Source organism: Orbicella faveolata, unplaced genomic scaffold, assembly GCF_042242905.1.
Source record: "Orbicella faveolata isolate gen_17 unplaced genomic scaffold, um_ofav_v1 contig_14, whole genome shotgun sequence".
Lineage (NCBI taxonomy): Eukaryota > Metazoa > Cnidaria > Anthozoa > Scleractinia > Merulinidae > Orbicella > Orbicella faveolata.
Window position 1 is genome coordinate 21,446,531 of NW_028301541.1, and position 16,104 is coordinate 21,462,634.

The 16,104-nt window shown below is 39.0% G+C and overlaps 2 protein-coding genes across 2 annotated transcripts; both read right to left on the reverse strand.

Annotated features, from left to right (window-relative positions):
* Positions 1-3,854: 3,854 nt before the first annotated feature.
* On the reverse strand, positions 3,855-6,052 carry LOC149114499 (uncharacterized). The gene is made up of 4 exons (XM_089287070.1): positions 5,900-6,052; positions 4,517-4,778; positions 4,313-4,407; positions 3,855-3,909 (listed from the first exon to the last, which is right to left on the reverse strand). Coding segments are annotated over exons 2-4 (330 nt in total). The 5' UTR covers positions 4,751-4,778; positions 5,900-6,052; the 3' UTR covers positions 3,855-3,908.
* A 1,458-nt stretch (positions 6,053-7,510) lies between these two features.
* On the reverse strand, positions 7,511-13,781 carry LOC110062165 (transient receptor potential cation channel subfamily A member 1-like). The gene is made up of 9 exons (XM_089287071.1): positions 13,688-13,781; positions 12,878-13,044; positions 12,443-12,503; positions 12,272-12,343; positions 11,666-11,839; positions 10,677-10,745; positions 9,439-9,540; positions 8,998-9,116; positions 7,511-8,717 (listed from the first exon to the last, which is right to left on the reverse strand). Exons 1-9 carry the CDS (start codon positions 13,718-13,720, stop codon positions 8,579-8,581), a joined length of 936 nt encoding a protein of 311 aa, XP_089143197.1. The 5' UTR covers positions 13,721-13,781; the 3' UTR covers positions 7,511-8,578.
* Between the last annotated feature and the right edge of the window lie 2,323 nt (positions 13,782-16,104).

Genomic DNA, 16,104 nt, shown 5'->3' on the forward strand with positions numbered 1-16,104 from the left:
GAGAAGAAAAATATTCTTGGTAAAATTTTACAAAAGTGTTGAATTAAAACTTACCTCAAAATAATAGGTACATTGTGTTTCTGACGTCTTCCGTTTTTGGGAATTGAGAAATAGATCGAGCCGTCTAGAGAATTTGTGACTACCCGGGTGGGGTCTTTATTAAATTTCAGGCAACATCAAGGCTTAACCAGGTCTGTTACGGAAGTTTCTCCCTCTTTGGTTAAATAATATCATTACATTATTAAAATATTATTAATACCTGTAGTAATACTTCCAGAGTAGCTGTGTGTCCCACGGCCACTCTCACGCAAGATTGCAAATCTACATCCTTCACCGTGACGTCAGCACCAGCTGTTATCAGCGCTTGAACAGACCCTGTCCCACCTTCCGCGGCTGCTAAGAAGAGAGGGGTGCGGCAGAGTTTGTCACGGGGGTCAACTGAAGCACCCTAAACATTATACAAAACCAATTTAGTTTCAACATTATACTTAACCAATTTAGCTTTAACATTATACAAAGCCAATTTAGTTTTAAGAATATAGAGCTTTTTAACAAAATTAGGCAAAACAGAACAAGACACCACACAACTCAACAAAACACAGCACAACAAGACACAACCAAACACAACAAACCAAAATACAAGCAACCCGACTTGTACTCTCCGGAGTGATGCCCCAATATAGTGCGAATTCAAAGAACAGAACAAAACACTACACAACCAAACCAAACCAAACCAAACCAAACGAAAGCAAAGCAACGCAACAAAACAAAACTGAGCACAACTATTATGGAATGTCGGTCTCTACCCCATCAAGTGCGGAAGAATTCACGAAAAAGGCGTCAAAAAAGTCACGATCTTATTTTTAAAACTATTAAAAAGTTAATTGTTCTGGTTGGCACTTATGAACCATCATAGTTTTAGGTCGCTCGCGACACCGTGAACATTTTCATTTACCTGTTCTAAAAGATATTCTACAACGTCTGAGTGGTTGTTGCGCGCAGCCATGTGCAGGGGAGTCAAACCTTGGCTGTCAATCAAAGTAATTCGACAAATGGAGGGATCTTTAGACGTGAAGAGTTGAACTATGTCCAGAGATCCTTGAGCGCACGCCTCGTGGAATGCGGTAATTCCATGACTACCCTAAATCCATCAAAAATAGAGAAATGCATGATTGAATAAATCTATCTGTCATTCAGGAAGTCGGCTGAGGTATTGCTCAGTTTGTTGGTCAATCAACCAACCAACCGACCAGCCGACCTACCTACCTACCCATCAACTACCCAACAAGCTAACAGTCATTCATTCATTGATTCATTGATTCATTCATCCAGTCAGTCAGTCTGTCAGTGGGTGGGTGGGTGGGTGGGTGGGGGTTTGGTCGTATCGGTCAGTTTGTTGTTCAGTAAAGCTAGTCAAATAAATATAACGTTTGCTGTATAAAAGTACAATTTTTCGTAAAATGTAACTAACGGGGAAATGTTAAAAGAACTTATATTTTTAGTAATACTGGTTACCTTTGGCTGTCGAATGATAGCGCCATTTTCCAGACAAAGTTGTACAACCTGAAATCAAAACGATTGAAATCACCAAGCCTAATTAGAGAAGATTATGTGTCGTAAGAAAATCATTTAAAATTGTCTTGAAACGGTTATTAACCTCAGAGTTTCCACTTTCAACTGCCAAGTGAAGAAGAGTGCTTTTCTCAGAATCCACATTGCAAAGTATTTTCTTCATGTCTTTCTTCCTTGCCTTAGCTGTCAAAAAGAATAATATATTGTCATCGGACGCAGTCGTGTCGGTCTCAGTTATTCCTATGTAGAGTATTGATGTCGCATTGCATACTTGGCGATTGAAAAATCGGATATTTATCATTCTTGTCAAAGGGTGTTTATTCAAAGCTAGAGAGTCAGGCGTTCGTTCGGTCGGTCATTCAGTTAGTCAGTGAGCCAGTAATTCAGTCGTCAGTCGGTCAGTCGGTCAGTCAGTCAGTCAGTCAGCTGGTCAGTCAATAAGTCATTGAGTCAGTGAGTCAGTCATTCAGTCGCTCAGTCGGTCATTCGGTCGTTCGGTCAGTCGGTCGGTGAGTCGGTCGGTCGGTAGGTGAATCAATCAGTCAGACGTTCAGTCAGTCGGTCGGTCATTCGGTCATTGCGTCGGTCAGTCAGTCAGTCAGGCAGTCTGTCGGCAGTGGGTCAGTGGGTCGGACGGTCAGTCGTTCAGTCGTTCAGTCGGTCAGGCATGCAGTCAGTCAATAAGCGAGCCACTAAGTCTATCGATCGCAAACAACAATAAAAGCCGCTGACCATCATCAAAGAGAAAAGTCGCTGTGTTCTTGGATCCTTTTTCAACAGCACGCGTCAGTGGCGTCATTTTTTCGTCATCACGGCAGTCTGGAGAGGCTCCGTGCTCCATCTAAGACAAAAGCACACATCCAAAGTCATTTGGCTACTGGTTATACAAAAAGTATTGCCTGCCCGATACGTACAGATAACCTTGACCAATGACCTAACTTCATCCGGAGTTCTAAAGTGGGGTTTGGTTCATCATCCCAGGTTTTTAGGAGGGTAGAGTGGTGAAGATGATAACATAAAGCCCAAATAACCCTAACTGAGTCGTAAGGGGTTGGGGTAGCCCTATAATTAAGGGGTTAGAGTGGGGTTACATCCGCGATGTAGGTGCTTGTAAAGAGTTTTTGAAAAGCTGAAAAGTAACAGTTTTCATAGGCATAAATCAAATTTTAAGGGATGCAACACGTTGTAGGTGGGTGGAGGTGATACGAAATCCTCTGCATGGGGCTTATACGGGCGGCAACTTCGGATAATACAAGGATTTCATGGGAGGTTTTGAGGTCAAGGTAGCAATTACTATTTCTTCCATGTTGTGAGCATCTTCGAGTTCACAATTGGTAAGGATTCAAGAGTAAATAAGCTATTGTGTATGAAGGGGCCATTAAGCAGGGGCTTTCGGTTTACAACCAGGACGTGTTGTTATCAGCAGGAGAATGACATGTAGTTACTAACCAGTAATTTACAGATGGATACTTTGTCCATATCGGCAGCGATGTGAAGGGCGGTTCGCGAGCTGTGTCCTCTGATGTCTACGTCACTATAAGCACGTCTAAGAAAAACCTGAATAACGAAAAATTACAACTTCATATGATAGAAATCAAGACCTCAAAATTATAATGGGAGTGGCCTTAGGAAAAAGTCTCGTTCCTGAGATCGCAAAAATGAAAACTAGCGAAACTTTCATGGTTTCAAAACATAACTTCAAGACACATTATTTTAGTATTATTTGAAGCAATGTCATAAAAATAGTGTTCAACTGTCGGTCCATTTCCTGCAATGATGCAAAAAGTATAATTTCGATTTACATTGAGAACAAACATACATTTATTTTTTTATTCTTGTATATTCTACTTGCCATACACTATAGTTTTAGGAGTTGGCATTTGCTTTGCTTTTTCATATCACATTTGATTCGCGCAAAATTCATGTGTTACCGATTTTCAATTTCTTTGTTTATCGTTTCTATGGAAATATCAGTTGCCTTGTGTTATACCAAACTTCAATCCATTTCTACTGACTGGTGTAATTTTCGTATCGATCCAATTAATTAAGGGAAAACTGTTAGAAAGCTGATTGAAAAATGTTTGGTATGGTCCAGAACTGAAAACTGTATCGAGACACCTTAAGCTCCATTTACATGTAGGTTACTGAGTCAGATATCTACCCCAACAAGGTTCTCGTCCCCAGATCGAACCGCAGTTTGAAGCGGTGCGTCTTGACTCTCATCCAGACGAGTTGTATCAGCCCCAGCCTCCAAGAGCATCTCCATGATTTTCACGTGACGCCCTAATATGGCATTGTGAATTGGAGTTCTTCCTGACTTGTCCACGAGATTCACATCTGTGCAGAAAACATTGTAATAAAAATAAATATTAATAGTAATTGATTACTGTTATTTTCATTTTAACATCTATGACAGAAACTGGTCCATGATGAAACTAAAAGGCAGCGAGGCAGAAAAGGCAGGTCTGCTTCTCGACCATAACAAACGAATCGGAGAAGACATCTCAAAAAAAGTAAAAGGAGAGAGAATATGGTTAGATGTATTTCAACGTTCGCGCAGCTACAAGAAAAAGCTTGATAAATTAAAGATTTATATTTGTCAAATGCACCCGTCCTGTCCTGTTCAACCCTGGAGAAGAACCGGCAAGTGATCCTTGGGGAATGAAAAATAAACCCTCAATCCTGTCGTGTTTCATGATTAAGTAAAAACTACATTTACTTTGATATATTTACTCCTTACCAGTCTCTACTCAATATGTGTCTGACTTCAGCCTCGTCTCCGGTCAAAGAGGCCTGGTGCAGTTTCAATGGTTTCACTTTGTTTTCGTATTTATCCTATAGAGCAAATCATCATATTAACGTTAAGCCAACCAAGTCAGTAAGGACATTACAGACCAAAACGAGAGAGAGGATTTTGCTATTTAAAAACTGTTGCCATGCCTACCGATTCTTCATCATCCCCAGCATCTGCCGCGTCATAATTTTCGCTACCTAGTGATTGGAGAGACAGCTGGCTCAATGCCTTTGCTCGCTGGCGCTGATCCAGGTCAGGACTTAAAGTCATCAAAGGCAGCTCTTCGTCACCAGGTTCTTCAGGCAGCAGTGGGCCGGCGATGGGCTCCTGGCCGTCGTCACCAGGCTCCTCAGGTAGCAGAGGGCCGTTCGAGTTTGTTTCCATTGCAGTGTGAAGGATTTAAGGTAAGCTTCTGAATTGGGAAAAAAAACAAAAACAAAAACCAAATCCGGCCAAAGGTTTGAAAAAGCCCAGGTATCGTGTTTCAGTAAAAATATGTTATATCTTACTAGTAATGGTTCGAGTTCCTTTACCACATATTTGGTGAATTTTTATCTAAGTAAACCATGGTTTGAAGTTCTACTCTTGCCTACTAGTTCCTTGGTCTCTACGTCTCGCTACTTTTCATTTTCATGTCAAGCGCTTACGTCTCCCATGACGTCACCGGTGATCGCCTGGGAAGGCCGTTTAGGGATTGGGAGCTACTTCGATTTGGAAATGCTTTTGATTGACATTTCTCGGTTATTGAAAAAAGAACCTGACTGATTTTACCTACAAATCCTTGCTAAAGTTTTTGAAATGGCAGAGATAACAAGATAAAGTTTAAATGCCTCACGCGGTTCAAGAAAATGGTTTAAATTTACACAGGATAATTTGTGATATTATGTCTGCGCGCAAATCGAGAGAAACAGAGCAGAACATAAACATAGGAAATTTGCATACATTAAAGATGTCACAAGTTTATAACTTTCTTATAAATAATTAAAAGGAAAATCTGCTCGATTTAAGCACAATACTTAACTAAGTAACTTTGTGAAAACTTTCTCGCATGCGTATATCTCTGCCAAGAAGCTGTCTATGACACGAAGGAGAACCATTTTTAGCTGGCTTATGTAATGGTAATAAATTACGAACTGCCTACGGAGCTGGTAAAAAAAGCGTGTGATATCTAGTCACTAGGTTGTCGAAGGACGGTATTGACGAGTCCATTTCCGTAGAAGTGTTAATACGAACAATTTCTCGTTCGTTTGACAACGGCAAATTTCCAGAGGCAAACTCATAATTAATCGGATAAACGTTAACTCAGCTGGATTGTGGACAGTGATAAGGATCTAAAGGTTTAATTACTTAATAAAGTTTTGATCGCCGTGTTTCAGCTGTAGGATCCAATCAAAAAGTCACCAACATCTTACAACACTTCGCCATTCGTATGCGCTATAAACGCTTTGTTTATGTATAAAGTTTCAACAACTTACAGATATTCGCCCGATTGAAAGTTAGTAAAAGTTTTTTAAAAATACGGTCAGACCTCACCTTCTCTGTATAGCCCTTGACTCTTAAGGAGAATTTCAATTACATCTGGGAGATGATAGCGTTCAGATCAAGAGATGCTTCCTTAATGCAGGAAATTATGAGCGAATGTAATTCGTGACAAGTTATAAGGCTCTTTCATAAAGATAGAAAGCGGTGATGCGTGACACGCGTCACACAACGCACAATAATTGGCGCCAAACACTAAACAGTTTTAAAACGCGTGTTTTCAACTTTGAGCACAAAAATACCTCACAACCTTGTGGTCTCTCTGTCATTTAGGGTTTTTAATTCCTTAATTAACCCTTCTACAGAGTCTTAAGGTGGATATTGAGAATAATTATTTATAGTTTGTGGATAATTTAGTACGGCATAATTACTGAAGCGTATGCGATCAAAATTAATTGGCCTTTCGTTCAATATACTTGATGATCGTTTTATGCAAATATAATTAATCCTTTAATCTCGAATTTTTAACGCTTCTTCACGTTTTGCATTTAATTAAAGAGAACAATCTGCATGTCGAATGAATGGAATCATATTTAACAGTCAATGCCACAAAGCTCATTCTTTCTTTTCCAATTTTGGGACTTCTTGATTTGCGTACGGTGAAAATGAATAAAACATATTTCACGACATTCAATCATTTTTCGCGATTTCAGAAAAAAATAGACTTAAAGAGAGTTATTTGTCGGAAAAAAATCATCATTGTTTAATCACAATACCAGTAGAACAAAGAGGCATTAATTTTGTAGAACTGTCGCTTCACTGTGATTGACCAAGCGCAGGCCAGCTTTATGCTACTTGTCATATTTGAAAATTCTAACAAATGTAGGGAGGGATTAAGGAGCATATGAGGGAATACAAGAGAAAACAAACTTGAAGGAGGGATACATATGGCATGAGGGAAGGCTCTAAGGAACTCACGATGCAGTTAGTTGGCACAAACGTGTGTGGGAACTCATTTGAAACGCAAGGTGTAGGGGGGAACGCGATAAACAGGACAGGCAGGAGAAAAACTTGGGGGAAATGCTAAGGGAGGTATACCAGGAATGCATGGCGTTACGGAGGACAAAAGGTTCATTCTACCGCAGCGAGTAGGCCATGAGGGAGTTAAAATAGGACATGTATTGAGGAAACGCACGTGGAGGAAACAAAAATTAAATGGCCAGGGAAAGCAACCTGCAAACTAATGGGGAACACGGAATATTTGCTGAGTATTTGAATTTCCTAAGGCTAAATGACAAAACTTTTCTATGGTATTTTCTGGAAAAGTGACACAGGTTGAAAGCGATATTAAAACAATTTGGCTTCTTGAAAAAAAAAAATGACCTCAGTCTTAAGGGGAATAACATAGGGTCATCATCGCTAGAAGACTCATTGAAGTTAAATGGGCTCAACTTTCGGCGCATGGCTGGTGCGAGAAAAATTAATGACCACGGTGAAAGGGAAACAATTTTCTTTGAAAAGAAAATCTTTCCTTTGTTATTTCCAGTTTGTAAAGATTTTACCAGAGAATTACGGTGACATGGAACAATGTTCAGAGCTTGTTGCAAGAAAAACGACCTTGCTTAGAAGATAATCAAGTGCAGAGATAAACGCAGAGACCTCTAGTAATTAAACTCCATTAGCTTTATTAACAGTCAATACTATCCTCAGTCTTACAACTTGCTGGAAAAAAAAGCAAACTATTCCTTTGGGAATGGGTCATGTTAACTCGGAATAAATGACTTGAAGTAATTGAAAGAGAGACTGATTTTCGGCTCATAATACGTGTAGTTAAAATGCTGGTTGAGAAGACTAGGGGTTGGGTCACACAATTTTAGTCAAGTTTATGACTAACCAAATGATCATTACCACATTATATAACGGCTTAAAACTATGAAAAACTTAAAAGCAACACAGAAAAGCCAAAAGGAGGCATGGATGGGCAAAATTGAGAACATTGAAACGGATTGCATTCGGGTAAACTTGAAAAACAGCGGACCAACTTTTTTCAAGTTCATCTCAATTAGTATGAAGGCGCTATTTATAGCGGTCGAAAAACATCCCAGTTTGTTGTGTGGCTGTGATTTTGCTCGAAGAAGACAGTTACATTGTCAATTTGAAGTTTAAACCTCATAATTACCGAAAATAAACAGAATTAACTAAAATACCTTAACCCAGCCTCTTAACTGCAAATGTAATAGGTAACAGTGTTCAGAGGCTAAATATGATAAACTGCAGCGAATCATCGAAAAACTAAATACTTCTGGATGAAAAGAATGCAATGTATTGAAAACGCTTAACTTGAATCATTGATAAAGCTAAGTACGAGTAATACAGTAGGGAAGGGATTAAACCCTTTTTTTAGCAGAGAAACTCATTAACGTCACAGAGAAATACATTAATATTTTGCAGTGGAATTTAATTAGCCTGTGTATGACGTCGTTGTCAATTTATTCTTTTTGGCAACGATGATTGGTCTAATCTACTTTCTCAACTTTTCAATGAGATTGATAGTGTCTCTTATCTTTAGAATAATGACAAATGCTTTCTCTCGCTTTTGATTGGCTGTCATCGTTGGTACGACTGGCTTGACAGGTTTTTTCATCCGCTCGACAGTCAAATATTTGATTTGAACGATTAATAAGTGTAATAATGTCAGCTATGATGTAAAGAAAGGGGACTTATAAACTAAACCTAGAACCTGTGGGGAGCTAATCGTCTTGAGATTTTTCTCTGCTGTGACTGCCGAAATTCCTCCTCTGCGTGCTTCAGTTGATTTATCGATTTGAGCATTTTTGATTGTTCCTCTAACAGCTGGTATATTCCTTTGATTCTGCAAAGAGGAATGAAACAAGGATAGTTACAGTCAGGAGAGAATGAAGAGTAAGAAAGTTAATCCCCCATATAAGCCTCACTTTCAAGTTAATCCCTCAAGTTATTTTTAGATATGATTGATGCAGTCCTCGCGTGGTTGCCACAGTGTTACCACACGTGTTGCGTTGATCTCTATTTTGAAAGTGAAAACGATCGATGAAACGACAATCTGAAAGCACTTTGGTCAAAAATAGAGTAAAATAGAACGTTATACAAGACCGTCATAGCAAATCTCGTACCTGTTCTCTTGCTCTTCCATTCTCTCCATCAGCGGCTGAAATTCAGGAGGAAGCTCTGGGGCTGCATTCTCCTCCTCCTCTTCTGTTGGTCGGCTAAAGCCTAGAAGATGCTCATAGAGCTGATTCAAAGAATAACATCTCAAAATTGATACCTCGTACTGATCCTTTTTGGGTATTCGCTATGGTGTATTTAGCACTTCAAGTTAAATTAAACGACTAAAGCCGTTGCACTCGGACAAGAGACACTGTATCACATAATAGACGATGGTATCTTTTCTCTCCCTCCCCCCTCCCCTCATCAAAACTTCAGTTCAAATTATTCTTACTGACTTTGCTTTATTACTTGCCATTCTCCATTTAGCAGTATTAACGAGAATAAAAAACGTTGTGTTGTCGGTAAAACGTTCAAAAGATGAATGAATTTGTATAAAGTCAAAATACCTTGGATTCATCCTTGTTTGGATACTCTACATGTTTTTTAACATGAGCACGATTGGCAAATTTTTTCGGAACAGTTTCCTCCATATCTAAAACCAACTCGACCTGAAAAGTAAGTAGACGAAAAAAAAACAAAAAAAAAACAGAAATGAACGTGCAGTAACGGCGAATTGATTCAAAATAAGCAATTGAAGAGGGCAAGGAGAAATTCGAATTACTCACTATAAATTCATAGCTAGGAGCTATAGCTAAGTATCCTATCTGCACGAGGAATATGTTTACTCTCCATACTACCTCCTATAATTTACGCGGTAACTGCATTCTGACACTGCCTGTACCTAAAACTACTACTTATGGCCTTCGCTCTTTTTCTTGTCATGACGTTAAACAATGGAACTCACTGCCGGACACTGTTTGAACTTTGAACTTTAATGACTTGAAAAAGGTATTAGCTATCCTTTACTTAATGTAATTTTGGGACATTTTGTAAATTAAATTTCTGCTTAATATAGTATTTTAAAATATTCACTATACAGATTTATTTCATTCTAGCCGTTAATTTTAAATATTGTACAGACTTGTAGTTTGTATATTATGTTGATTTCTTTCCTCATTTTTCTCTCGGAAAAATTATCTTGTTAATAGCTTCTCTTAAATTCGAGAAAAAATATAGTTTATGTATGTGTGTATGTATGTTTGATAAGAAATCTTTAAATTTCATCATACAGAAAAGTATCCGATAGCAATGTCCTTAATGTCATTAAACCCATTTAACTTTTCAGGGGGAGGGAGGGGGTGATTTGGTATAGGCATGAGTTTTTTTAAACCCTTTGCGTCTCTAGAATTTTTTTTCCTGGGGACATGGGTATGCATGTTATTTTTTTCTCTATATAACATGATTTTTTTCGGCTCATTGAACGTGGTGAATTATTCTTTTTGATAGTGGTCCTTTGCATGAGTTCTTCAGTACAAGCATGCATGCTGGATATTTTTTCAAAATCACCCACCCCCACCCCTCATAAGGCAAATTGTCCATCCCTTAGTAGCTCTAATTTGTGTATCGTTTAAGCGTCAACTAGGCTGGAGCCACGTCCAGACTGAAATGGGCTTAATTTTAAATTCATCCATGTGCATCCCGGCCGTTCTAACATGGGAGTCCCTGCCCAAGAAGGTCTTTTCTTTGCGTTGATATTATTTTCTGAAGAATAATTATAGTAATAACTGTTTAGTGGCTCTTCTACCTGCATGACGTAGCGATCAATCAACGCATTGACTTGAATCTTTTCAATATCTCCCACTGCAAGACCGACCTAAAATAGAACCAGTAAAAACAAGCAAAGTAGAGAACAGGAGTGGTTGGTGAAGGGCTAATTAACTCTCAAAACGTCAACTCCACCAACTAGCTACAGTGCTTAATTTACCTTTATCAACTCCAAAATAGCTTAGCTTCGAGCAGTTTTCAATCGAGTGTCGTGAAACCAAACCCAAAGTAATCACTCAAGCCATTCACAACTAGCTTGTGACACCGCAATTAGTACAGTAAACCAATCAAACCTCGAAGTAGTTACAGGTAGTTGACCCTGCGCGAAGCGCGGGAAAACGAGTGCCACAGACCTACGATTGGTTTTGTTTTTACTGCTGATTGGATGAAAAAGTGGCGCAAGTTTTTTTAAGCCAATCGTGTAGCATATAATGCAATACCAATTGTCTTTCGACACTCAAATGAAAACTGCTCTGTTAGCTCAGAAACTAATACCTTTATGCAGAAGAGGTGTATCGTATGACCTTGCTCCTTTAACATAGATGAAGACAGAATGTTTTCGCGGGCAATCCCCTGAGTTCATTTCGAGTAATTACATTTGGCAATGAAATTTCGAAACTGTGAGTTCTAAAATCCCAGGATAGGAGCGTTCGGAAGTAAAATTACCGGGAGGTGTCCCGGATAGTTTGATGCAGGAAGTCTAATCTTGAATGATATTTGAGTTATTTCTTGGGCTTGAACTTTTTAAGTTGGGGGATCCGGAGGGAATTATTTTTGTCTTTCAGGATTCTTTTTTGTGGGAGTTTGATCTTTGCCTCACTCTTCAACCCCTGATATATGAAAAATTTCTTGGGTTTTTACCCTTTTAAGGGGGGAGGGGGGGGGGGAGGAGGGATTATGTTTGTCATCCATGGAGTTCAGGCCTCACTCTCCCCGATCACAATCCCGATACTTAGGTATAAAACTCACCAGCATGTTCATAAGAATGATGGGCATTCCCAGCACAAACATAAAGAACAGTATATTCGTCAGCGTAGCGTATTCCAGTTTACCCCATGGCATAAACGTGTCGGCGTAGTTGAGTTCACCGAGGGTCATCACAAATATGGTCATCATGGAATACGGAAAAGTAGCATATGGCGCCTGGAAATTATGATAAGTGAGTAAAATAACCTGTAAATAACTAACTTTTGTGGTGTGAAAGGGGCGGGGGAGGGGGTGGAGTGGCCCAACAATTTGCGGAACAGACTCTGGATCGGGGATTGGGCGGTTCCAATTCGTGCGCTTATTGGGAAAGACATTTTACCCTGAGACCTGACAAAATATAATTCCCTTTCCCCAGGGGGAGTAACGATAAACGGTGTAGAATCCCACTGAAAGGAAACATTAATCTAAGTCACTTAATTTTACAGACAACGAGATCAGCACAGTGTCAGTTAGTTAGCGCACACTTTTTTCCTCACTGCTTGCTACGCTAACATGACATCAAATTTAAGCTATTATCCTAACAGGCATCGCAAAGTTGAAAACAGTATAGTATAGGTAAAAATAATATTAATGTTCAAATAATCTCACCGTTTCTTCGTCCAGCAGCAGATAAAATGTGCTACTAAATGCCATAACGAACATGAAAAACAGAAGCAAAACCTGAAAAAAAAAAAGATGAATCAAAAATGTCTACAGAAACTAGCCGACGTAAGGACATTCAACGTCTCAGTGAATAAGGAAATAAGGCAAACCACGCACCTTAAACAGGGTGGCAAACATGGTCGTTAGCATAATGATGTATTGCCCGTACGATGAAAACCTGTGTAATGTAAAGTGATGGGATGATTTTAGATAGGATTATTCAGATCTTCGCTTATCACAACAGACAGGGATTTTCATCGAAGAATTTTGCTTACCTAACATTAGAAATGACAACTTTCTTCATAATAATAATGGAATAATTTATTTCTTATATAGCGCTAGAAACAACAGGAAGATTAATAGTATAATAATAATAAATATTTACAGGAGTAATGCCAAAAAATATCGACAGAGATAAGAGCTAAATTTTCATGAAAAGGATTTAGCCGAATGTTAAGTAAAAGTTTCTAAACTTAGAACAAAAGGTAACGTTCAAGGTCAACGTCTGCTGGTCTCTCCTAGTTCATGCGCTCTTGAAACATCTTAATTCACCTTCGAAGGAACAGAATAAGGTTCAACCATCCAAAGAACAATGCCAGAGCTCCCAGTTCCTGCTTGACTCCGAGTTTGCAGTCACAGGGTGGAAGAATGTAGAAGAGAGCCATGACATACCCCGCCCAATCCAGATAGTTGGTAAATGAAAGAAGGTAGTTCAGTTTCTGCAACAGCAATAAACATGTGTTGTTAGCATAAGTGTATCAGCTCCCGTAAGTTTGTAATTCTCTTCATTGTTAGCAGCTGTTATTGTTTTAGGGTTAGGGGCATTGTTTCTGTTGTTTGTTCTATTGTTCTCTCAAAGGGTAGCAACCCATTCATGTGAGACCTTACGAGAGCTGCTACTTCACCCGTTGTTAGTCGAAGCTGAGATGGATTTTAGGTCAGGTCATGTCAAATCAGGTCAGTCTAGATCAGACTAGGTGAGGTGAAGTGAGGTGACGTCAAGTGAGGTGACGTCATGTGAGGTGAGGTAAGGTGACGTCAGGTGACACCAGGTGAGGTGACGTTAGGTGACGTCAGGTGACGTCAGTTGAGGTGAGGTGACGTCAGTTGAGATAAAAAGTTAAGGTGAGGAAAGGTGAGGTGAGGTAGGGTCAGGTGAGGCTAGGCAAGGCAAAGGCACTCAGGGCGTGATCCGGATCAGTGTTCGTGATCCTAGATCATTCGGATCATGGTCTATCAAAGGAGCTGATGAAACCACTCTGAGCAAGAATTCATCAGTTCCTCTGACACACTATGACCCGAGTGATCTTGCATCAATGTTCCTGACCTCGATCATCCCAAAGGAGCCTATTATAGACTAACCTGTTTTTTGAACTGCAGCAATTCCTTTATCATGTGGAATATCGTGATTATCAAAACTGCAAACTGAACACCCTGAGACAACTGCAAAAAAAACAACAAACGTTTACCAAGGCGGATGACTGGATTTGCAACTGTCTTGGTACAGAAAATGGCGATAGCTTTAAGAAAGGAAAATTGCAACTTGTCAGCTTCTAAGTAGGCATAGCTGCTATTTCATTTTCTTTCAAGTACTTGGTGTAAGGGTATCTGGCATCCGAGAACAACCTCGATTCCAGGCCCTGCTTGGATAAATTCTTGCCTGTGATCAGTCACGTGATAAAGGGTGGATTATAAAAGGGATACGTAACATAACATTATATTTGTCTTACCGGATGTTTCAATCTACACGGGAGATCAAAGTCAATGTATTCCTGTAAACAATGAGAATAATGAAACGAAAACACTGTTACGTGTTAGTGAAAAATGTTTGAGAGGCAACTACGTGTATCGAAGAACAATTAGCTTTTTGTATACCTATGCTAGATAAGTCTAATTATGGGTTCGGAATAATTTTCGTTTCTACTGATTTTGGAAAAACAGTTTTTTTCTCACCTTTAGGCTGTGCATGATTTATTTTGGCGCATGGGCAATAGCTTGTGCACATTATTGTTTTCTTTTAACAGGACTTGGATGGTAGAAAACACTTAGCTTGCTCGATTTTTCCCCATGGCTCTCCATGCACGATTTGTTTTCATCAGTTTTTGGTGTGCAAGAATTTGCGGGGGGGATCGCCCAACCTTCTCCACCCCGTACCCTCAAAGAAATAATGGTCAATCCCTTACTGACGGCATAATGTGGATTTCCAGTTTTCTAATAAAATTGTAGAAACTGTATATTAAAATGTACCATTCATTTGCTTGAATTTTGTCAGAAATCCTGATACTGTTATTCCCATATTTACGAAATTACTTAATTTCAATTTTGAACTTCAAATAGTTAGTTTCACTGCCATCATAAGTAGTTTCAAATCGAGGTCCATATGCTAAAAAGTTGACATATTATTAAAAAAAAAACTGTAGAAACGTTAGCAATTGCCATTCGTCAAAATCCAGCTATAAAGGGTATCTCTATTGGCAAGGAAGAGACAAAACTATTACAATACGCTGATGACACAACAGCAATGCTCGCCAACACTAGCTCGGCCAAAGTACTATTTCAAGTATTAGACCTTTTTAAGAATATCTCAGGCCTCAAGATCAATAACACAAAAACCGAGGGTATGTGGATTGGTTCATCAAAAGGAAACAAAGCACAACCGTTTGGCATTAAATGGCCTAACGAGCCAATTAAAGCACTAGGGGTGTACTTCACGTACGACCCAAAACTATTAAAAGAAAAGAATTTCATTGAACGTTTGGATAGTATTAAAAAACTTATCAACATCTGGTCCTCTAGAGGATTATCTGTGTACGGCAAGGTTACAATCATCAAATCATTTCTTATTCCAAAGTTTGTTTATGTCTGCTCGGTGCTGCCTACACCTAAAGAATTAGTGAAAGAATTGAATCAACTGTTATTCAAATTTTTATGGAATGGGACGGATAAGGTCACTCGAGTTTCGGCTATAAATAAATACGAGGAAGGTGGTTTAAAAATGATTGATATAAATTGCATGATTAAGTCTTTAAGGCTGGCATGGATAAAACGTATATTTGATGACAACAACGGAACATGGAAATCATATCTAAAACACTTGCTGGATCCCATGGGAGGGTTTTTCTTTTTAAATTGTAACTATGATATAAAGGATTACAACATCTTCTCTCAGTTCTACAGTGAAATGCTCTCATGGTGGTCGGAGTTTCGTGATTCCTTTGCCCCTCAACGAGATTGGCAAAATATTATTTGGAATAATAAGGAAATTCGTATCGAAAAAAGACCAGTCTTCTACAAAAAGTATTTTGAGGCGGGAGTGATTCGTATCCAAGACCTACATTTTGATTTAACTATAAATGACGCACTCAGCCACTGGTCTGACAAGATAGCCAATATTAGTTATTTGCAATGGGCTGGCCTTCGCCATTCTATACCGTCCTTTTTAAAGAATATCATTTCCTGTCCATCTTTAGCTCCTCCATCCTTCTTTATTGACGACAGCATCTTCGACGTCAGAAAAAAGAAATCAAAAGACTATTACTCACTTCTTGTTCGCAAAATAGCACAATTGCCTAATATCATAAACAAACTGCAGAACGATTTTAACTTTTCTATCGATCAGCTGAGACAAATCTTCAGTCTACCACACTCTGTTGTTCTTGAGTCTTATGTGAAAGGATTTCAATTCAAAGTGCTCAACTCTATTCTGTACACTAATTCAAAATTACACAAAATAGGCTTTAAAACAGACGATCTATGTTCATTTTGCAAGGCAGAACCGG